The following is a 24,968-nucleotide window of genomic DNA, read 5'->3' on the forward strand; positions in this document are numbered from 1 at the left end:
CAGACATTTATTTTGAATGTTATTATTATTCATTAATATTATTTGTTGTTTTTGTTTATCAATTGTTTAAATTGCAAGGTTATATAATAGCACAAATAAACTATCTTTTTGCTGAGCGTACTATTGTTTGCGATTTTACAATAAAGTTTGAGGGGAAAAAAAACTTGCGCGCTTTACGTCTGGGACCTTAGTCTCCTCCGATTGGCTCGCAGACCAAAGGCCTAAGAGTTTAGATCTGATGGAACGAACTGGGTCCTATTAGGATACTCGATACTAGAATAGGCTACTCCTTCTAACATTGCATTTTTTAAATTACTTACACATAGACCACACAGAAACATAGTTTAATAGGCACCTGTAAAAGGCGAAATAGGACGACACAACAACAGCAGGCTGGCGTTTCAAGTCTCTTACAACTGCTCAGCAGGCTTTCTCCTTTCTTTTTAGCTACCCCATCACCCAGAAACTATCAAACATGGAGACAACAGTTGATAAGCTGGAGGCGATGGTAAGCGGTTAACAGCTTACGTTATTTTTTATTGTATCCTTTCTGAACGATGTCAGTCATTACTTAATGTAAAGCTTACATCGGTGATGTTATGGTTTTGTCGTTGTAACGTTACTAACTCATTTGCGCCATTCAATAGGCCTGTTTGCGTATCTTTAGCCAATATTTCAACCTCAGTTGTATATTATAGCTTCCAAGGTAGCAAGAACATGTTAGAGTCCAGGTTAAGCCGAGCTCTTTAAGTTTGGAATCAGCTTTTTACTTGGCCTTAATGGTAGTAATGTATTTAGATGGTTTGTTTAACTCGTGTAGTTTTCGTGTAGCGTCACCGTAAAAAGTCAGCAGTCAAATGCCGAACTTGCCACAGTTCAGCATTTGGATGACAGACTTTGAGCAGGGTGATAACAGAATAACTTACTTTGGGTGTTACAACACACTAGTACACTATGAAATCTAAAATTCAGCTAATTTACTGATTAATACTCACGGAGTTAAGCCATTTTTAATTGTTATTTTAAATAATTAGCTCAAGATTTTTCAACTTGGGTCTTGGAAACAAATACTATTGACTCTAAACGTTTAACTGCATTCCACAGTGTCTGCAAATCTTTCCACAACATGAGTACACTATAGGAAGTGAAGACTACGTTTTACAGTTTTTATTCCGTCTAAAAATGCACTTCAGAGTTTTCTTGTGGCTAATATCCAAACTTTAACTCCTTCTTTGTAATGCTGTAACACTGATATATTCCAATTTGATTTGGCTGATTGACTGCAGAGATTACAAATGAGTTTCAGGTGGACTCTGAAGTGTTTTTCCCCCCTGAACCCAGGGGTGTACAATATGGCACTCATTTCTAGTAGTGTAGTCCATTTCAGGTAGAAATGTTCATGGAGATTGGAAAACAGAGTTGACCAAGATTTTACCAACCAACAGCCTGTTGCATATGTATAGTTTCTTTGTAAGTTTTGCCCTCCACAAATTGTATTTTCCCACAAATCCAACCAGGGTGTGCATGCCTCTGTTCTCAGTTTGTCATTAAGGTTTACTAAGTCACTAGATCAACAAAAAATAGAATTATAAAACTAGTATCAGGCTGTGACATAAATCAGTTTTTTCAACAAAACTGAAGGTGCTCTAAAACTTTCTGAATGCACTGTAGTTGTTGAGAGATTTTGAACACTTTAACATCGAACACTCCATTCATGGCTCCACTGTGAAATAAGATTTTAACCGGTTAAAATGGTTACAAAAAAAATTAAACTTGATATACATTGTTGATATTGTGGCACATACACATAATAATAAAAATCAGTGTTTGGGACCCACTGCAGACCATCACGTTTATTTTTGCATGAAAAATTCTGCTGCTCCCAAACATAGTTTATTTGCATTAAGCAAGTGAGCTAGCTTTAATGTTGAGCCCTGAGTTCCTGTTACTGACAGGTATTGATACTCCACCCAATATCAAAAGACCAACACTAGTTTTATTATTTCCTGTTATATGGGGATAACCAAATATTGTTTTTATTGCAGGATAGTCTGCAAAAAATCCCAATACTGTCATGGCAATTTGACATTATCAGTCATGATATTACAGGGTTATTTGGTTGCATTCTGGGCAGTGTAGACAGACCACAATCTTACTAGTTAGAGTCCAGACTGTTCCATTAACTGTTTTATACAAACTGTAAACCTTGTATTTGAAGCATGTTTCAAATTGAAAGTCATTGCAAATGTTGGCAGTTTTTTTTCTCCCACACTGGAGAAGCTTGCTCTATATAGTGTGTAAGCATTGAAAGTGTCACCCTCTGCTGAAATAATTGAACAATTTTGAGCTGACTGCTTGGCATTTTTGCCACAGCATGCATGTGCTTATAATATAATGTCCATAGGTGGCACTTCGCTTATGTGACCAGTGTTGAATGACGAGTGACCTGAGGCCTATTACTGAACTGAAGTATAGGAAAAACTAAATTCTGTTGTCAGGATTTACTGTAAACCTGATTAATATTGAGAGGGAATTTAGTGGGAACTATGCAGTATTTTGTTTTGCCCTTATTTAAGCAAGTAGCTTTGAGAGTGTAATTATAACCATAATTATAATAATAAAGCACCACTGTTTATTCCTGCACATATCTAACAATGCAAAACACACCCTGTAGCTTTGTCTGCGTAAAGTTTTGACTTGCTATTGAGAATATAGCCTATTTCACATATGAGGTTCAGACAATGTCAGGAGAATTCAGCCTCGGACATTGTCCGGAGTGGCCTTTCAGACATTTGTTTGAGATTTCCGTGCGCAGGAGGTACAACATAATAAAAATAATAATAATTTGGGAAACAGAAAATATTTTTATTAGATGCAAAGCGCTGATGTGCTGTAAAAACAAAAAACAAACAAAACATCAACACACCCACTCGCTTGCTTTTAATCCTTCTGATGATTAGATGACTTGGGGGCTCAAAGTGAAGATAATGTTGGCAGCATTTTACTCTGACATTTTCGTTCACACACAGTGCATCAAAGAATTCCCAGCACTTAACCTTTTCCACATTTTGTCATGTTACAGCCTTAATTCCAAATTTATTAAATTCATTATTTTCCTCAAAATTCTACAAACAATACCCCATAATGACAACGTGAAAGAAGTTTGTTTGAAATCTCTGCAAATTCATTAAGAATAAAAAACGAAAAAAATTACATGTATATAAGTATTCACAGCCTCACAGACAGGATTGGATATCGAGCCACAGATCTGGGGAAGGGTACAGAAATACTTCTGAAGCATCGAAGGTCCCAGTGGGCACAGTCGTTGAGCAAGACACTTAACCCCACCTTAGTTGATCACGGTGAGCGTTGGCCAGCTGCATAGCAGCTCCCCCATTTGTGTGTGTGTGTGTGTGTGTGTGTGTGTGTGTGTGTGTGTGTGTGTGTGTGTGTGTAAATGGGTGAATAAGAAGCAGTGTAAAGCGCTTTGAGTGCCAATAGGTAGAAAAGCGCAATATAAGTGCAAATCTTAACCTTTGAGAAGAACAACCATGTCTGTAGCACTCCACCAATCAGGCCTGTGGGAAACTTAGCCGTAACATAAAAATGTCATAAGTCAGGCATTTGCAACTTCAATGCTTTACTGAACGACTACAGTGGAATTACATTATGTATACGTGGGGTACCTTGTTGTCATCCTTTCTTGCTAGCAAAAACTATCTAACCCCTTTTTCGTTCCCTTCCTGTTTTGTTTTTAATTACCTCTATTTAACTCGTCTACGTTAACCATCACCGCCATCTAGTGTCTCTTTCAAGTAACTGCACCTATATTTTAATTCCCAGGAGAAAATGAAGTGTTATATTTATAATATTTAAACTATTCCAAACTACACATTCCTTCAGTGTGAATTATTGCAACAATGAATTAAAGATACAACAAGGCCTGTAAGTTTAAGTGGCCAGACGCAAACCATTCCTCTCAGACTCAGACTCTCAGACCATGAGAAACAAAATTCTTTCGTCTGATGAAACAAAGATTGAACTCTTTGGCCTGAATACCAAGTGTAATGTCTGGAGGAAACCAGGCACTCCTCACCACCTGGCCAATACCATCCCTACAGTAAAGCATGGTGGTGGCAGCATCATGCAGTGTGGATGTTTTTCAGCAGCAGAAACTGAGAGACTAGTCAGGATTGAGGGAAAGATGAGTGCAGCAATGTACAGAGACACCCTTGATGAAACCCTTTTCCAGAGCACTCTGGGCCTCAGACTGCGGCGACGGTTCTTTGTTATTGGCTTTGCAGCCAAGATAACAAAGGTGGGGCTATGGGAAAACAAGTAAGCAAGTATTAAGAAATGTGATCAAAGTTAAGTGCTGGGAATACTTTCTGGATGCACTGTATTGTTTTTTTTTAAAGATACACACTAACTTAGTAAACTTAGTAAATCTGCTTCTTGACCAAAGTTTTAATTGTTTTGCATTTTTAGTAACTTTTGCTTTATAGTTGGTAGTTTGTGAAACTGACCAGCGTTGGTGGGTTTAATTTCTCTGTGAAAGTAGGATAATAGTGAAATGCAAGGGAGGAAGACCAGCACACCTTGTCACTGCGATTCATACAGTACCTCTCAGATGTGAGGCCATCTCTAGGGTTATCTGCCCCGTGTCTTGCCCACCACCTTTTGTAGAGAAGTTTGTATGGATAAATTAACAGTAGATTTGTCAGTAAATATTTATTAATGTTGTTTTATATATTCTATTGTTGAACTGCTGCTTTATTCAGTCTCTATTGCAGGGATTACCAACCTTTTTGAAACTGAGAGCTACTTCTTGGGTACCAATTAATGCGAAGGGTTACCAGTTTAATACGCACTTTTGAAATAACAAATTTGCTCAATTTACCGTTAATTATATGGTATTATTAATAATTAATTAAATTAATGATATTCCTCTATGTGAAGACACGTATCATGTTAATGATTTCTCACAAAAACTATCAAATATGATTTAAAAAAGAATAGCAACAAAACAATTTGATGCAGCTCATTGGTAAGTGGCACTATGGTGAGCTATTTTTAAAACAGACCCGCGGCCTACTCGTGGTCCTTGCGGGCTACCACGGGCACCATGTTGGTGACCCCTGCTCTATTGTATTCATTTGGTTTTCACAGTTTTGAGTTGTCATCCAAATTAAATGTCACCACTAAAAGGCTGTACTTTTATTAGAATGCAACAGGTTCCCACTTGAGTTATTTGAGATGTAAATTTCAACTTATGACCCTTTTTATCCAAAAAGAAAAACTTAAAGGATAATAACACAAGGCTAGGTTTGATTGCATTCTATACATGGGACTATTTGGTTAATCAAAAACCAAAAACTGAAGTAGTTTGCCAATTTGGCATTCTGTCTTTGAAATGACCACAAGGGACAGGACATTATAGTTTTCTATGTATCAAATAAATCCAATCCTCATCTGAGCAATGAATGCAGAAAACAAGAAAACTCCAGAGGCTTTCATCAGGTCCATTTTATCATTGAAATCCACATTACCTTTTCAGATGCTGATTATTTTGAATTGTAGAACATTTCATTTGCGCATTTAATTTCTGTTTCTGGATTGTATAGTATAATTCTTCCTTTAGTGGTGACACAACAGGACAAAAGGTAATAAGTGTCCAAAATGTTAATTGTCTGCTCACCTTTGAGTGAAGAATTTAGTGTTTATTATATAGGGAGTAGGGAATGAGTCAATGGGGGTTATTTCAGAAATAGCCATTTATTTTCATGCACTTTATTGTTCTAAATGCCTTAAGCCCATGGTACATCCTGTTGTATTTTCAGTATAATGGTACACACATTTACAAAACTATGCCATGAATTTTAACACCCTATTTACTCTTTTCTTACCAGTTGCCAGAAAACTTGTGCATTATAAAATCTGTATTTCACTGAAAAAGTTCCAAACAAAGGAAACATTGCCAATCTCTTTGTTTCAGCTGTTCGCAGGTGCTCTGACTTCATTGCACTACTGTATCAGACAGCTAGCAGTGCAATAGTATTGTCAAAGCATCTGAAAACAGTAGACACCAGATGCACTGACTAATTACTTTTCTAAATTAGAAAATGATAGCTGGACCATGGAATGGTCTGTGGGGAAACCCATTATAGTTTATTCCACTCACTAGAAAAAAATAGTCTCTAATTTAGTGCTGGAAAACAAATTAATAAATCTGTGAGTCAATCAGTGTTATTATTATTATTATTATTATTATTTCTCAAATATCATCAATATCTGAAACTATAAATGGTAACCAGGGCTTGAAATTAACTGCTTTTGTCAGTATTTCTCAACTGTCCCAAATCTTACATTGTAAATGTAAACTTTAAACCCTGACAACTATGTTCCCAAAGTAAGTAACTTTTTTGTCATTGATTAATTGCTTTTGTTTTTTGTTTTTACATTTATGTAACAAATATTCTGATATCTTGTTTCAGTAGCTCATATATCAGTAACTCACTGCCAAAGTTCTGTTAGTTATACTCTGTCCTTCCATTATCTTTTATCATAGACAAAATCATATTACCAGACCTACTCTGCATTGTAAATATTACATGCATCCAGTTTTAGGTCTGTGCATCTGTCTGACCATGGGTGACACACACACACACACACACACACACACACACACACACACACACACACACACACACACACACACACACCCACACACACACACACACACACACACACACACACACTGGCAAAAAGAAAATTTGATTCTGAAAACAGAGCCTTTCAAAACCGAGGGGAAGCTGAGTATGTTTATTGACATTGCAGGTATGTGTCTTATTTGTGGAGCTAATGTGGCTGTAATTAAGGAATTTAATCTAAGACGGCACTTCTAGACAAAACATCAGGATAAGCTGAAAAACATGAATGCAGAGCAGAAACTACAAAAAGTAGAAGCATTAAAGAAGAATCTGACATCTCAGCAGACGTTTTTCAGCAGAGCGAAATCACAAAGTGAAGCCACTGTGAAAACAATCTTTATTGTGGCAGAAGAGAGAGCCAAATCAGCCGGCCCATTTACAGAGAGAGTTTCTGAAGAGCTGCATGATGAAGGTGTGCGACGTCTTGTGTCCAGATAAAAAGCAGATGTTGGCAAATGTAAACTTGAGTAGAAATACGGTTGCTGATCGGGTTTGTGGGATGGCCACTGATTTAAGAACACAGTTGATTGAAAGAAGCAAAGACTTTATTTCATACTCTCTTGCTGTGGATGAAAGTACTGACAATGACTGACACTGCACAGTTAGCCATCTTCAACTGTGGAGTAGACTCCAATTTGTGCGTTACAGAGGAAATATTAGACATTAAATCGATGCACGGTACAACAACAGGAAAGGACGTAACCTAGCTAAAGGGTATAAATCACCGGCAATTTCAGTCTTTTATGCGAGAAATAGATTCCGAGATTGCCGACATTCCTTATCATACAGAGGTGCATTGGCTGAGTTGAGGAAAAGTTCTGAATAGAGTTTTTGAGCTACGCAAGGAAATTTGTCAGTTCATGGACAGTAAAGGAAAGGACTCGAGAGTTGTGCAGGATGAGAAGTGGAAATATGAGTTGGTGTTTCTGGCTGACATAACTCATCTCATCGTCTTGAACCTTCAGCTCCAGGGACATGACCGCATGATCACTGACATGTATGATGCAGTGAAGGCATTTCAAGTGAATCTGCTTTTATGGGAGACACAAATGCACCAGTACAACTTCACTTCACTTCACTTTCCCTGTTGCCACGTAATGTTGAACCAAGTTGGTGCAACGATGCTCCCTAATGCGCACTTTGCTGATGAACTGAGGGCGCTTTGCACTGCATGCATCCAGCTCTGACAAAATAACATAAGAGCAAAGGAAACTTAATGTTTTGATTTGTTATTTTATTTTTTTCCTAAAAAAGCACAAATTTTATTTATATTTCCAGGGTGTTATGGACCATGCTCATATTTTGCATTTGTATGATTTTTACAAGAGATATTTTTATGGAGAGCAAAATATTTAAAGATATTTAAAGTTTAAGTTTATTTTTTATAAATGGCACAAGAGCAAAGAAAACTGAATGATTTGATTGGTTATTTTTACTTTTGCAGAAAAGCACAATATTTTTGCGGCGTGTTCATAGTTGTAACTTGTATATTTTTGACAAGGGATATTTTGATGGAGAGCAAAGTATTTTAAGTTATAAAAGAGAGAGCAGAAGAGAGACAAAAAGCAACAAAACCTTGGGCAGGTTGGTAGGACCAGTAGCTGCGCACTGGAAAACACACAGCTCCAAAGCCAGGGGACAAAGGGACAAAGAGAGGGAGACAGAGAAGGAGACAGACAACATTTACATTTAGTCATTTAGCAGACGCTTTTATCCAAAGCGACTTACAAGTGAGGTACAAGGCAGCAAAAATCTAAGTCAAGGAGACAACATCAAAGCAAAGTCCTATCAGAAAAGTGTTCACAGTTCACGAGACACAAGTGCAAGAGAGCAGAAAGGTGTTTTTTTTTTTTTTTTTTTTATATCAAAGATTTAAGTGCAGTTTTTTGAATATTGGGAGAGAATCAGCTGAGCGTGCAGCGTTTGGTAGCTCGTTCCACCATCGTGGGATCATTGCGCTGAACAGTTTTGCTTGGTGTCTTCTATGCGGTGCTGAGACCACCAGACGTCGTTCGTTGGCAGACCGCAGCGGGCGAGAAGGATTGTAGACTTGAATGAGTGAGTTGAGGTAAGCGGGAGCTGTCGAGTTTACAACCCTGTAAGCAAGAGACAGAGCTTTGAACCTGATGCGAGCAGCAACAGGAAGCCAGTGTAGAGATCTAAAAAGTGGTGTGACATGGGTCTTTTTTGGCTGATTAAAAATGAGGCGAGCTGCCGCATTTTGGATCATCTGCAAGGGTTTGATTGTGGATATCGGTAACCCCATCAACAAAGCGTTGCAGTAATCAAGACGAGATGTGACCAGCGCCTGTACAATGAGTTGTGTTGTATATTCCGTGATGTAGGGTCTGATCTTCCTGATGTTGTAAAGAGCAAATCTGCAAGCCCTAGAGACTGAGGAGATGTGGTCCTTAAAGCTCAGTTGGTCGTCGATGATGACCCCCAGATTTTTGGCCGAATTAGTGGGGACAATCACTGTAGATCCAATGTTGATGCTGATGTTGTGTTGCATCAAAGGTCTGGCTGGGAAGACAAGGACTTCGGTCTTAGAGAGGTTGAGTTGAAGGTGTCTCTCACTCATCCAGGCTGAGATGTCTCAGAGACAGGCAGAAATCCGCGATGAGACAGTGGAGTCGTCCGGTGGAATGGACAGGAAGAGCTGTGTGTCATCAGCGTAGCAGTGATAGGAAAGACCATGTGAGTGAATGATGGCACCTAGGGATGAAGTATAGATAGAAAAGAGGAGAGGACCAAGAACTGAGCCCTGCGGCACACCGGTAGAGAGGCTACGAGAGTTAGAAAGATGCCCCCTCCAGGATACCTTGAAGCTTCTTCCTGATAGGTAAGAACGAAGCCAGTCTAGAGCTGATCCAGAGATGCCCAAGTCAAAGAGTGTGGACAAGAGTATCTGATGGTTCACAGTGTCAAAGGCACTCAAGTAGAATTAAGACAGACGATTGACCTGTGGCTTTTGCAGCTCGAAGACATCCCACAACAGTCAGGAGTGCCGTTTCCGTGGAATGACCCCTCTTGAAGCCAGACTGGTTGACATCGAGGAGGTTATTCTTGGAAAGGAAGTCTGAGAGTTGGTTGAAGACAGCTCGTTCCATAGTCTTGGCCAGAAATGGAAGGAGGGAGACAGGTCTGTAGTTCTCCACTACAGAGGGATCAAGAGAAGGCTTCTTGAGCAGTGGGGTAATCAAGGCCTGCTTGAAAGAGGTTGGAAAAGTCCCTGTTTTGAGAGATGTGTTGATGACTTGTAATAGCTGGCATGAGTGCAGGTGCAACTGCTTGAAGAAGAGGGGAAAGGATTGGATCCAGAGTGCAGATGGTCGGATGATTAGAGAGGAGGAGGGTGGATACGTCATCCTCAGTCAGAATTGCAAATGATGAGAGCAATGCAGTGTTGGAAGAGGTTAGATGGATGTCATCATCTGGAGGAGAGAACTATGAGCTGATGGCTGCCACCTTGTTGGTAAAAAAGTTGGCAAAGTTGTCAGCAGTGAGAGAGGTAGATGGCGGTGGTGAAGGTGGGTAGATGAGTGATTTAAAAGTGGAGAACAGCTTTCTGGTGTCCGTGGTGTTGCTGAGCTTCTCCTGGTAGTAGTTGATCTTTGCCCTGGTGACACTGTGAGAAAAAGGTCCAAGGAGATTCTGATACTCAGCAAGGGCAGATGGAGTCTTGGATTTGCGCCACTTCCTCTCAGCACTCCTGAGCGTGGTGCGTTGTTCACGGATCCCATCAGTGAGCCACGGATTAGAATGTGAGAGACGGGCGGGTCTCGAAGACATAGGACAGAGACAATCCAGACATGATGAAAGTGTATTGCAAAGACTGTCTGTGGCTGCATTTGCATCGCAGATGGAGAGGTCCTGTGTTGGGGGCAGAGTTGCGGAGACCAGCGAGGAGAATCGATCCGGGTTGAGAGACCCGAGGTTGCGCCGGAATGTTACAAGTGTGGGAGGAGATTGCGAAGGTCTCGGGATAAGGACTGTGAGTTGAATGAAGAAATGATCCGATACATGCAGAGGAGTGACCAAGATGTTGTCTGTGGTGCAGTTCCGGGTGAGGATGAGGTCGAGGTTGTTGCCAGCTTTGTGGGTCGGAGGAGTGGAGACCAGACTCAGGTCAAATGTGTTTACAAGAGCAAACACATCAGCCGCCTGTGGTTTCTCTGGGTGAATGTTCAGGTCTCCCATGACGATGAGAGGAGTGCCATCTTCTGGGAAGTGGGACAGCAACATGTCCAGTTCATCGCAGAAGTTCCCCAGCTGGCCCGGTGGTCGATATATCACAATCACCATGACTGCAATCGGTGCTGTAATCCTAACGGCATGATATTCCAGAGAAGACAGATTGCTGAGTGGTGCTGTCGAGGAAAACTTCCAGGTGTCATTGATGAGGAGTCCAGTCCCACCCCCCCGGCCTGATGAGTGAGGAGTGTGAGAGAATGAAAAATTGGTGGAGAGTGCAGCTGGGGTGGCTGTGTTCTGTGGCATGATCCAGGTTTCTGTAAGTGCAAGCAGGTGAACAGCTGAGTGTGTAGCAAAAGCTGGAATGAAGTCGGCCTTGTTCACTGCAGACTGGTAGTTCCACAGGGTAAGAGAAAAAGAGGCTGGTGGCAAAGTGGTCTGGGTGAGAGTGCGCAGGTGAGAAACATGTCGTCCCCTAGTAGGGCGCCATGTCCTACATCTGTGAAGGAGAACAGGGATCTGCTGAAAACACATAGTAAAACAAAGAAAAGGCTTTTCGGAGTAGAAAGGGTTAATGTAGAGCAAAGTAGAGAAATAGAAGTAGAAGAAGTTTGAAATAAACTACCTAGTGTAGTACCTGGACTCGCGCAGGTAGACTCGCTTGTCTTTACACCGTCAGTCTTCACACAAGGAGGGCTGAATAAGGGCTGACGCTCCAGCCCAACAGCCCAAATGTGGGTTGAGAGGAGTGCAGAGAGGGACGATAGGAGGAAAGGATATTTTTAGGTGTAGCCTACTTACAGAGCGCAGTGCATTGGGGGGTAGGTCACCCAGCAGTCTAAGCCTATAGCAGCATAATTATAACTAAAATAACTAAAATAAAACCCCAGTTTCAGTCTTTTCACAAAACTGTTGAATATGAAATGCAAAGAATAGTGAGTTGTCAGTCCAAATTACATCTGCACCAAATCGTAATGTGACTAGATTTCATGTAGGCATGGCGGCCTGACCACAAACTACTGCCTGTACTGTATTGTAGGGGAAACACTGCCATAGTAGAACCTCATGTTCATAATGTTTGACTAGCTGGCAACTGCATGTCATAAAATGATTTTTTTAAATTATCATTATTTTGTCCACCCCATTTAATATATCAGCAGGGACTGGTTAAATAACAAAATCTCCTGCACTACAGTTCAACAGCAGCACAAAAGAGCCCCAAAAATGGAATCCCCTCCTCTGAGTTTGAACACAAACTAAACATGATCATCTTAATGAAGCACGATTTACTGCAGGACTGGTGGATTCAACTGTTTAGTGACCTTGCACAGTGTGTTGAACTGAGACTGAACACCAAATTAAACCAGTCAATGAAAAAAGAGTTGTAGCAAGTTCTATATAATAAAAGGATTTGAGACTGGGCTGAAGGTTCACCTTCCAGCATGTCAATGATCCTAAGAACACAGCCAAGACAACACGAGTGTCTTAGGCACCACTGTGAATGACCTAGAGTGGCCCAGACAGACTGAATGGCTGTGCCACTCTATACCCTGACTCACAACCTGACTTGATCCCTATTGAACATTTCTGGAGAGATCTGAAAATGGCTGTCCACTGGCAGGGCCCATCTTACCTGACTCAGCTCGAGAGGATTTGGAAAGAAAAATGGTACAAAATCCCCCAACACCTTCCAATGTCTGCAAAGCTTGTTGCATCATACCCAAAAAGACTCAAGGCTGTAATTGCTGTCAAAGGTACTTCAAGCGTCTGCTAAATGACTAAATGTAGCTAACTATAAAGCAAAGGGTCTGAATAGTTATGTACATGTAATATTTCAGGGTTGTTTATTCTTTTTTAAGTAGACTTACAGACATAGTATCTAAAATTATGTTTTTACTTTGTCAATTAAGTTTGTCAACTAAGTGTAGATTAATGAGAAAAAAAATGTAATCAATAATAGTATCACGCAACATAACAAAAAAAAAGGGGGGGGGTCTTAAAACTCCAATAAAGCCATAAAGCTGCCCTGCTGCTGTAAAAGCAGCTTGTTGTGCATGCTCATGGAAACCTGTATATGACATCCTACCCCTTCGGTGGTTATTTTTAATAACAAAAGTGCATTTTAATGGCAACCGATAAACATTACACAAAGTCTACACTAAATCATAAACCCTTTGCAAGTAGACTTAAGGCTGAATTACACTTCTCCTTTGATACACGTAAACTTTGACGCAAACTTACGCTCATTTAGTACATAGAGAACTACAATGTCCTGTCCTTTGTTGTTATTAAATAAATCTATGAATATTTTGAGAGATAACAGGAGTGGTCATTTCAAAGACCAAATGGTAAATTGTGAAACTATATATAAACAGTTTGTGTCACATGTGAATGATAAGTACAATTACATCCCCCCCTTTTTGGAAACAAAAAGTCATTCATTCAAATACACATCTCAAAAACTGTGCAAACAAATTTAATTCACTAAAGACTGAATAAAGCAGCAGTGAAACAATAGAATAGAATAATACTTTATTGATCCTTCAAAGGAAAATACTTAACGTAGCCAAAGCAGCAAACAGTTTTTTTAAAAGATAAAAATAGCAACAAAATAGCATGCAAAATTTGTGCAAATGCAATTTAGCGTGTAATGTTAAATTTTTGTTGTTAATTAAAAAGTCTGATGGCCGCTGGAAGGACTTTCTGCTGCCTTCAGTCCTGCATTTTGGTGGAATCTCCGGAAATCAATAATAAGCAGTCCTTTTTTAATTCACTTCATATTCACTTTTTTACTTGAACCTTACATGGAATTTACCAACCAAAGGGGCTGCATAAGAAATAAATACCCCAAATTGTTTTCTGTGTATGCGCAAAACCTCCATTATCTTCCTGCCATGTTGCCTGAAAATGTTTCAAGGGGAAAGACTGCTGTTGATTTTTATAATGCAGCCATACCATGATCAGCAACAATATTAACATAATCTGGTTGTGTAAATATAAGAATACAATGACTGTATTTAGCTTTACATGCCCCTGCACTTCTCTGGAGAAGCTGGACATTCCTGCTGTCCAGCTTCGAAAAGAGGACCAAGAACTAAGCACGGCAGAGAGACAGTGGTAGTTAGAAACATGCCCCTGCCAGATACTATGCAGGATTATCCAGATAGGTAATACCAGGGCTTTACCAGAGATGCTCGTGTCAGAGTGCAGAGAGGAGAATCTGATGGTTCAATTTAAAAAAGCTCCAGATCGATTGACTAGGAATAGAATGGAAGACTGAGGCATAGCTAAATTCTATGACTCAACAGTGCCGCTTCCTTAGAGTGACTACTCTCAGACCTGTTAACAACAAGGAGGTTGGTTCAGAGAAAGAAAATCTGATTGTTTGTCTGTTTGTTTAAGGGACTTTAAGGGGTTTAAGGGACAGAAATGGAATAAGAATCATAGGTTTATAATTTGCCACAAGTGAGCAGTCAAGAGTATGCGTCTTAAAAATGTTTAAATGTAGTGGGAAGTTGATGGTTGGTGCAGATACAAAATTGTAGGAAGAACCCAGCACTATGTTTGAGCAATGTAAATTTCCCATAGTATTGCCAAAGTTTAATATTTGGTGTCTTTGCAGTTCCTAAAGTCAGAGGCTGACCTGGAATACATTGAGAAGCGGCTGAAGCTGGACTTCCTCAACCAGCATGCAGTGAATGGATGTCCTGCTAAGGTGATGATTTTACTAACAGCTTTTTTTGTTCATTTCTGGCCCTTAAACAGGATAAGCATTTTCAGATAATGGATAGACACTGGTGAGCTGTGGGTCTATGGTTACTTTACAACTAGAGGAAGAGAGGAGAAGTAATCAAATAAATGAAAATATTTTAAAGCGGAATGATCGCTGGTTATGGCTACTTCATGGAAAAACGCTAGAGTCGAACTCGTAACTCTGGTGGACTGGGGAGGGGGACAAGACTCTGCGATGCCCGGTGGCTGAAATGAAGAACTGTAGGTTGGCTTTTATGAGCCTGCCTCAGAATTCTCACTGTATTCCTAATGGAACACTAGGGTACCGTGGACATACTGCGCAGAAAAACTACGCCACTCTAAGTGGCTACATCTGTAACCTAACCAATCACAAAGCATTTGTTGGAACATACTCACTAATGTGCTCTTTTAATAAGCATGAACGAACCCTTACAATCACTCAGGCGGGGCAGAAATGATGCACATCATCAAAGATCTAAACAGATTTGCCTAATGCATGCAAATGGAAAAAAGCGCACAGGAGATCCAGCAACATTTTTCACAAATGCATATTCAAGTATTCAATAAAGACAACCATATAACTCGTGCCCGAGGAAACTGCAGTAAAGTTGTTGGTGTGACTTCTGTACAGCAATTCACACCAACATTCATTTGCCCATTTAGCATTGTTGCTCTTACTATGGAGTTTGTAATCATGGTCATCCTGCTTTTCTAGAGCTCCCCTAGATAACATCATCTGAACTGCTAATGATGAAAAATCCCTCCGCGTTAAGTCATCTGGAGGAGTTTTTCACCTAGAAGCAGGTAAATATTTAAAAATAGGGAAGTCAGAGGAAAGGTTAAAAGCATTAATGTACATTTACACCCTAAACTAAAGCCATAGAAAGCAAATTGAAAATGTGTGAAGTCACCCTTTAAGTTAAAACTGTCAGAAAGGTATCATTCTAATCGTTTTTTATTGAGCTCGAAGTGGATAGTGGAGTCATTCTGGAGTTGTACTGGAGTGCAGTATAAGAAGAGGTTGTTCTAATAACAATAGAACCTAATAAAGTTATACCTAATAAAGTGGCCAGCAAATGTATTTCATAAAAAGTGTTGTTAACCATCACCATCAACATTTACTGACCTTAATGCTTTTGGAATTGTGAATTAAGAACTTACAGCATAGCCTAACACTGTAGAAGCTAACAATTGGCATTTTGTCTCCAGGAGAACCCATCAGAGATGCTGGAAAACCTAAGGGACATCAAAGCCAAACACACAGCATTGTCCTCTCAGGTGAACGAGATCACAGCTGCACAGAAAGAGTCCATGGACTCCATCAGAAGTAACCTTCAGAGTATCATGGAGCTAATGCGACACTTTCAAAAAACTACTGATGTGGAGGTAGCCACACAAAACAGTGCACCATCATGAAAATCTCTAAGACCACCACTAAGTGTATGACAGTCTCAACTTTTTTTGTACTTGCAGGTATATTCCTTTAATGGTTATAGCTTGTCAAAACACGTGCAATTAGCATTAGCATAACGTTTCATATCTGGTATAAGGTTAGTCTTAGTTTTTTTATGTAATCTGCTTATAGGTGACAAATAGGAATGTTCTGATTACGAATGTTCTTAACAAGCCTGTTCAGGCCAGGTGAGAAACCAAGGACAACCCTGGAGTATAACTTGGTCTCTTAACCAACATTTCCTCAGACTAGGAGGCTACTTGAATGAGTATCACTAACCTAAAATGCTTTATGTGTAATTTGTGTATTAGAATTTCTGTTAAATATTCCCTGGGTGCCAGATATTGGACATTGCAATAATGCATAAAGCTTTTAAATTTATGCAGAGGGGAATGCTTTATCGTTAAATATGTGTGATTAAAACTCCAGTACTTTTAAAACGGTGTACTTTTATTTGGTCCTATTACGTAGCTGTTGACAGCTGCGTAGTCTCTGTAAGTATCCTCTTACAGAGACTACCAGTAACTGGTATGTTAATGATGGAATACAGAGTATATTCCACTACATTTTGACAATGTGTGGATCTTACACAGCTATCATTATATTGTTCATCCCTGGCTACGAACTGCTGTTGACTCTCTCCTTGTTACAATGCTGCAGGTTCAGCCACTGACAGAGTTAGAACATGAATCTGCAGAGCTCCTGGATTCTGCGGCTCAGATCACAACAGCGGTAAGTTACTGTCTGCTCCCACAAACCTTCGTATCTGTTGGCAAATGGCAGGTTACATCACCAGACCATCTTAGGGCCAAAACAGAGAGACATATATGTTTGACTCTGGGGTTAAAACTGGAATACCTGCAGAGAACCCACACAAGAACAGGAGAACATGCAAACTCCATATACAGAATTGGCAGTATTAACATATTTTCAATGAACGTTTCTTAAAATGCTCTTATTATTTAATGTGTTATTAATGCTGAGGGTATGAGCACATTTTTCTAACTGCTGACATAGTGTTGACACTATTGGTGTATTGATTAATAGCTACATCTACTGGATTTGAAAAACATTGCAGGCAACGTGGATAAAGCGAGTGGATACTAAACTTTATTCACCCCTTCTGACATGGATGAATGGTCCTGTTTACATACCCAGTTGATAAAAAAGTGCTAACTGAGTGAAAGAGAAGTGTGTGTATATATTAGGTTCAATATAACCAAAATAATGACTATGACCAATACTATGTAAAACGCAGAATGTACAAAAATGTTTTTTCCAAGGAAATGTAAGTGAAAAACGTGAAATCAAAGTCATTTATGAAAAATAAGTGGTTTTGAAAGTGGGAGTGCTTGTATACTTATGTGAGGGAAAAAGGCAGGGTTTACACATTTTTATTAAGAAAGAGAAGTTTTTGTAGCATGTTGGGGCTAAAGCAATTTTGTCTCTTTGCAACCAGTTCTCCTGCTTTTGAAAAAACTCTTACACAAAGTACAGATGGGGCAGCAGTACATAAACATTTTAAAGCAAGTTTGTAGAGGTGCATTGATGAGTGCTTGTTTATATTACCTCAAAAAAATATATACATATAGTTTTATATAACTTTACCTCCAAATTAACTTAAAAGTTAATTCATTTGATTTGTTTTAAATGTGAAGAGTCTGTCAGACAGGGATTTAACATAATTAACTCAGGTGAAAACTGAGTGGAAACAGGAAAGGTAAACAAAAAAAAACAAAAAAAAAAGTCATTTTTCTTGATGGTTCTATAAATATCAATGGATAATGATAAACAAGTACTAATAAAACAAACCACGACAAACAAAATCTCCTCTCCTCATTACAGGAAACACAGGAAACAATTTGGCACTTCCTTACAACACAGCAGCTGTATCGGCCATGTGATTTTTCTCAAAGCAATAAACACATCTATAGGGGGTTTAGTTCTTTGTGCTTGATACATGCATTGATGCTTCGGTATGGTTTGACCCATTACTAGTAGCATCTTTTGTTTCTCAAAGAAACACCCATGCAATGTTTTATCAGAGAAACAAAGGAAGACGTGTTTTGGAATTTTATAGAAGACAAACGTCAGCATGGCTACTCTGCCCCATACAGCAAGATGTGATACACCATGTGCACACATGGTAGAAGTAAACAATCCCATTGTACTGGTCTAAAACATATTCTCCGCTACAAGTTTTAATTGTTTAAAATTGTGTTTCTGAAGTAAAGGACTAAGCACATACCCAAGTTAATTTTAAACACTACTGATTATTGTGTTGCAAAAAGGGTACCACGTTAATAAAAAATAAAGGTCCAAAAAGATCATTTTTGGTAAAGCAGGTAAACTTTAACTACCTTAGGAGCTGACAAGTGGTTAATCCATAAACATCAGCATTTGTTGGGTCATAATTTGTTTTGGATAAACTCTATTTTTATATTAAAACCACTATATGGTGTTAATGGTGTGGATGATTGGTGTATATCATGCAGTTGAATAGCATTTCTGGAGGATGTGTAGTTAAATAGTTAAAAAAAAAAAAACAAGCTAATTCAGGGTGCAGGCTAACAAGAGATATATGAGTAGGACATTCAATATGGGGTTAGTGTTTTATTGATCAATATGCCACAGTTAATTTAGGAAAAAACCAAAGTTATCCTTTAAGCTTTAGTAAAAAGAAATTGAAATAGAAATTGCCAACATGAGATACTCAAGAATACAGTTTTAAAAAATTGTACTTGCAAGGGAAGTTTCAAGAACTGGAAAGAAGCAGGAAAGATTTTCTTTCACACAAATTATATATACATTTACATTTGCATTTAGTCATTTAGCAGACGTGCTGAAGTGTTTTCGACTGTGGCCCAGGAAGGGCCACCAATCTCGCAGTTCAATGGTTCAATCCCCGGTTCCTCTGGTCACATGTCGAAGTGCCCTTGAGCAAGACACTGAACCCCAATTTAGTTGCTCCCGTTAAGCACTTTGAGTACCAATAGGTAGAAAAGCGCTATATAACTGCAGACCATTTACCTTTTATCATCTGGAAAATTGACGATGTGCAGACCAATTTCAGCAGTTTTTTGAATATTGGGAGTGAGTTTGCTGAACATCCAGACTTTGGTAGCTTATCTCGGTTCCCACAATGATGGACGTTGTGGGAACACCGAGCTGAAGAGTTTTACTTGACGTCTTCTGTGCGGTGCTGGGACCACCAGACGTCGTTCATTGGCAGAGCGCAGCAGACGGGAGGGATTGTAGACCTGAATGAGGGAGTTGAGGTAAGCAGGAGATGTTGAGTTGATCACCCAGTAGGCAAGAGACAGACCTTTTAACCTGATGCGGGCAGCTACGGGAAGCCAGTGTAGCGATCTGAAGAGTGGTGTGACATGAGTCCTTTTTGGCTAAAATGTGGCAGCATGCCTCATTTTGGATCATCTGCAACGGTATGATTGTGCATACCGGTAACCCCATAACAAAGCATTGCAGTAATCAAGAAGAGATAAGACCAGCGCCTGTAAAAGAAGTTGGATTATATATTCTGTGAGGTAGATTCTGATCTTTCTGATGTTGTAGATGGCAAATCTGCATGCTCTACAAACTGAGGAGATGTGGTCCTTAAAGCTCAATTGGTTGTCGATGATGACCCCCAAATTTCTGGCTGACTTAGTGGGGACAATCATTGTACATCCAATGTTGATGCTGAGGTTGGGTTGTGTCAAAGGCTGGGCTGGGAAGACAAGAACTTCGATCTTGTAGAGGTTGACCTGAAGATGTCGTTTTCTCATCCAAGCAAAGATAGACTATGAGAGTGAGACACATGCCCCTGCCATGGGTCTGAACTTTGGTCTTGTAGAGGTTGACCTGAAGATGTCTTTTTCTCATCCAAGCAAAGATAGACTATGAGAGTGAGACACATGCCCCTGCCATGATACCTTAAAGGTTTGTCCTGATAGATAAGACCGAAGCCAGGCTAGAGCTGATCAAGAGAACAAATGAGGTCTGTGGTCCAAGTCAGAGTGTGGACAAGAGGATCTGATGGTTCACAGTGTCAAAGGCTGCAGTTAGGTCAATTTAGATAGAAGACTGACTTGTGGCTTTTGCAGCTTAAAGAGTGCCATTTCTGTGGAGTTACCACTCTTGAAGCCAGACTGGTTGACATCGAGGAGGTTGTTCTTTGAAAGAAAGTCTTAGAGTTGATGGAAGAATGGTCGTTCAGAAGATGCCAGAAATGGAAGAGGAGAGATGGGTCTGTAATTCTCTACAAGGGAGTGGTCAAGAGAAGGCTGGGTATTGTGGGCCTGCTTGAATGAGTTTGGAAAAGTGTAATAGCTGGCGTTAGTACGTATATAAACAACTGTTTCACTTAAGCTGTAGTGTGTGTGTGTGTGTGTGTGTGTGTGTATGTGTATGTATATATATATATATATATATATATATATATATATATATATATATATATATATATATATATATATATATATATATAACATTTCAGTTACTTGTACTTTCATTAGTTATGTGGAACAAGCATTACATCATTCCACATTTAGTATATGGGCCAACCACAATTCACAGAATATCAGAATTATCAGAAACACACAGTAATCAAATTGGTGATCAGATAACATATGCTAAATACATTTATGTTTTAGTCTCGTGGATCTGACAGTAGATGTTTTGTGTTCACAGGTGCCATGTTGAGTAAGATGAAAGAGAAGACTACTTGATCAAAAACAGTCACAAATCCATCTTTGAGCCCTCTAGTCTGCTGTGTTAATCCCTTCTGACATGTGGACACACAATTAGTGATGAGTGGTCCTGTTTACATAACCAGCTGATAATAAAGTGCTAACTGAATGAAAAAGAAGTGTGTATAATACAATTATTTGAATATAACCAAAACAATCTGACTATGAGTGATATAGTATGTCAAATGCAGAATGTACAAAAATCTTTTTTGCAAGGAAGTGAAATACGTGAAGTCAAAGTGAAAGCTGTTGTTTATGAAAAATTGTATGTGAGGTAAGAAAGCAATTCAATTCAATTCAACTTTATTTAAGTAGCGCCAATTCATAAGAGAATCATCTAAAGGCACTTTACAGAATAAAATCAAGACTATAAAGATGTATAGAGAGAATCCAACAATTCCCCCTTGACCAAGCCCTAGGCAACACTGTAGAGGGAAAAAAATCCCTTTAACGGAAGAAACCTCCAGCAGAACCAGGTTCAGGGTGGGCAACCACTGGCCTTGACCGGTTGTGGTGAGAGGAAAAAGAAAAGAGCAACAAAAGCAACAACAAAACATCAGACATGTTGGTAGGACCAGTAGCTGCACACTGGAAAAAACACACCTCCAAAGCCATGGACACCTACAGAAAGGGACAGGGAGTGGGAGACAGAGAAGGAGAAAGATAACTATGGGAGAAAACATACAGAGTCTCATACAGTGGTGACAATTGTGGGGTGACAGGAGAGAGGGACAAGAGGAGGAAAGTAGACCAGTGCATTGGGGGTTAGGTCCCCTAGTAGTCTAAGCTTATAGTAGCATGACTACAACTAACTATAAGCTTTATTAAAGAGGAAGGTTTTAAGCCCAGACTTAAAAGTAGAGAGGGTGTCTGCTTCCCAAATCTTAACTAGGAGCTGGTTCCACAGGAGTGGAGCTTGATAGCTAAAGTCTCTGCCTCACGTTCTACCTTTGGCAATTCTGGGAACCACAAGTAAGCCTGCAAGATATGGTACTATGAGGTCTTCTACATATGTTGGAGCCTGACCATTCAGAGCTTTATATGTAAGAAGCAGGGCTTTAAATTGTATTCTAGATTTTATGGGAAGCCAATGGAGAGAAGCTAGTGAAGGTGAAATATGATCCCATAATAAAATAAAATTAAATATAAAGTTAAACATTTTATCTGCTCTCGGAGAAGTTAATATGATTGGTGGCCACAGGAAGAAATTACTACCTGATCAGTTTATTGAGTCTGTTGCTGTTGTGTGCTGGGGCTGTGGACTGAGAGCTAATTATTGGTCCGAGCTGCTCCAGGAGTCTCTCTAGGGTCTTCATACTGTATGACGTACCCCTGGGTCTCTGGTGTCTTCGGTACCGGCAAAAGGCACGACGTTTTCCAAAGCTCCAGAACCCTATTGAGACTCATGCTTACACTTAAGACACAGAGAAACATTCCACAGAGCTGGGAAGCACAGACTTCATGGGCTGATGTCATCCAGGCCAGTAGACTTTCTGGTGGGGAGTTTCCCCACCTGTCTTCTCACATGTAGAGGTGAAAAGTGCAGATTGGGAAGGGAGAAGGTGGAGAGTTGGAGTCCACATTCAGAGTCGGAAGAGGGCTATTGTAAGCGGTTTCAGCAGAGGGGGTAGAGGCATTATCGGGAGGGGGAAGAAAGAAGAGCAGCACTGGTCACAGACAAGCGTCAGTGAAGTCATCAGAGGCAGAAGCCGCAGTATCAAACCTTTTAAAGAACAAGTTCAACTCACTGGCCCTAGCCACACTACTCTCAACTCCTCTGACAGCTGGCCTGAAAGCTGTGAAGATCCTCATACCAATCCAGACCTCCCTTATGATGTTCTGCTAGAGTTTCCACTCCAGCTTCCTCCTGTAATAGTCTTTAGTCTCACATATCTTCCCCTTTACGTTCTTCTGAATAGCCCTCTTTCTTCTGATGTAAAATGCTTTTAAATTCTTTTGTTACCTACAAGCTTAATGTTTTATTGTTACATGTGCTACCTCAAATAATTAACAGTATAAAGAATAGATCTCTATAAAATTCTATTCAATAAAGTGTATTCAATCTTCACCCAGCCTCCCACGGCTGAGAGGGCCTTATGATGCAAACCTGCCACTAATTTTCTTGATACCCTATTGATCTATTCTACCTTCACAGTAGAAACACTCCAGTCCTGTGGAGTATCCTGTGTTTCAGCTCTCTGACATACAGTACTTAAACATACAGTACTGGACTTAAAAGATGACATATTCAGTTGCATTACAATTCATTCTGCTATCTGAGACTTAGGTTGTTATCACATGATATGACTTGCAAGACAATGACAATATAAATAAACATAATTACAATTGGGTGCTTTCAGCATGAATAAAGTAGTGTTGCCTGATAAACAAAATTTGGTGCCTTACTACACAGCAGCTGCATCGGTCACGTGATTTTTCTTAAACCAATCTCTTTGTGCTTGATGCACACTCTTTGGTATTGTTTGACCCATCACTGGTATTCAGTCACTTGCCAAGTTAGCTGTCATTGTGGTGATGGATGTTATTTTATCTAAACTAAAATATAATCTTCTCTTCCAGGTGACTTCATCTGTGGGAAAAAAGTTCCGACAGCAGCCATTGGGAGAGTCTTCTACTCTGTTCTAAAAATAGCAGGCACCGTCTATCAGACATAAATGTTGCTGCTGTTAAATGGATGGCCATGAAACTGTATAATATATATTGCTGTCAGGATGAACAGTATTAACCTTTGTGATCCTCTCTCTGATTTTACAATTGTACCAATACATCTGTTAATAACTAATGCCAACAAACTTAACAAAATTACTATTGGTCTCAGCTGTACTTTGTTTTGATTTGTACTTTGTTTAGCACATTTTAGCACTCTCACATGCTAATACAATTGCTAACATGGTAAACATTAAACCTGCATATGATTATGTTCAGCTTGTTATCACACTGAGGTATTTTGTTTGCCATATTGTCTGTAAAAAAGCACCAGTATGGCTGGGTTGTAGAGACTCAGTTGTATTCATATCAGTTGTCCGCAATCATTTTGACTGTTCTATTTAGTCCTACTTTCTATAGTTAATAAAGCAAATCTGTTTATAAAGTGTAAAATATAAGCTTTAATTTAATAACAGAATATTGACAGGCAAGGACAAGGCTATTTAGGACAAAAAAAAATGTCCTAAATGTCATGATAATTTTACTCCAACATTTTTTATATTTATTTTAAAGCTTCATTTTTTTCTATTTTTAACAAAGAAAAAGAAAAGAACATTTAGAAAAGGTATATTGGGAAATATGCATTATCCATTCCCTACAAATGTCTTCAAATTTGGTTTCCTGGAGCCTCGTGGCGATAATTCTTTACCTTTCAACGATTTCCTGAATTTTGTCATACTAGTCCTCATATCTTGTCTCATCTGTTTCTTTGTAGTTGTCTTTCTAGTGTCAGTGCTCGGTACTCCAATTAGGTAATTTGATATTAATAATAGAACTTCCAGCCATTTAGAGTAGTATTCATTCCGAATAAAGTTGGTTGCAAAGCTTTATTTCCTTTATTTTGAAATGTAAAAAAAAAAAAAAACCACAAATTCCATCATCAGTATTATTTATTGCACATTAGCTAGTCCAAGTTTTTCTTTGAAGTTTATCTAAGAGGATGCAAACATTGCAGTAATGTTTGCATTAATTTAATATTCTCTATTTTAGTGTAACTTTGTATACACTCCTTGACAATTTTGTTACCTCTGATTATAAAAACATTTGGACTAGCTGAATGTGCATTGTTACTATGTTAGGTTTAGCATTAAATTTTCATCTTGCATCTTAAATGCATATCTTGAACTGTAGGAGGAAACGGAAGTACTAGAAGGAAATCCATGCAAGCACGAGAACGTGCAAATTCCACACAGAAAGGTGGTCCAGGATGTAATATGTTAACTGCATTATCTACTGACCTGCTTCCCCTGTAGGTAAACTGAAGGGGGTCTAGCAGGGGTCCTATGTCGATATGTCGATGTCGACCTATGTCGATTGAGCAATTGGCCTGCAGTCAGTCATGTAATAGTAGCTTTCTTAGGGATTGGAATTATGATTGAATGT

The 24,968-nt window shown here is 39.3% G+C and overlaps 1 protein-coding gene across 4 annotated transcripts; it reads left to right on the forward strand.

Moving 5' to 3' along the window:
- The first annotated feature begins 184 nt into the window (after positions 1-184).
- On the forward strand, positions 185-24,628 carry ska2 (spindle and kinetochore associated complex subunit 2). 4 transcript variants are annotated; one of them, XM_067494605.1, is made up of 5 exons: positions 185-508; positions 14,527-14,619; positions 15,867-15,935; positions 16,771-16,842; positions 23,439-24,628. In XM_067494605.1, exons 1-5 carry the CDS (start codon positions 476-478, stop codon positions 23,502-23,504), a joined length of 333 nt encoding a protein of 110 aa, XP_067350706.1. In that variant the 5' UTR covers positions 185-475; the 3' UTR covers positions 23,505-24,628. The 4 variants fall into 4 exon arrangements, with proteins under 4 accessions (XP_067350706.1, XP_067350707.1, XP_067350704.1 ...); XM_067494606.1 differs by lacking the exon at positions 23,439-24,628 and adding an exon at positions 20,800-20,977; XM_067494603.1 differs by lacking the exon at positions 23,439-24,628 and adding an exon at positions 20,800-20,977 and having other exon boundaries at positions 187-508; positions 15,867-16,043.
- Positions 24,629-24,968: the final 340 nt, after the last annotated feature.

The sequence above is a fragment of the Channa argus genome, chromosome 24, assembly GCF_033026475.1.
Source record: "Channa argus isolate prfri chromosome 24, Channa argus male v1.0, whole genome shotgun sequence".
NCBI classification, from domain to species: Eukaryota; Metazoa; Chordata; class Actinopteri; order Anabantiformes; family Channidae; genus Channa; species Channa argus.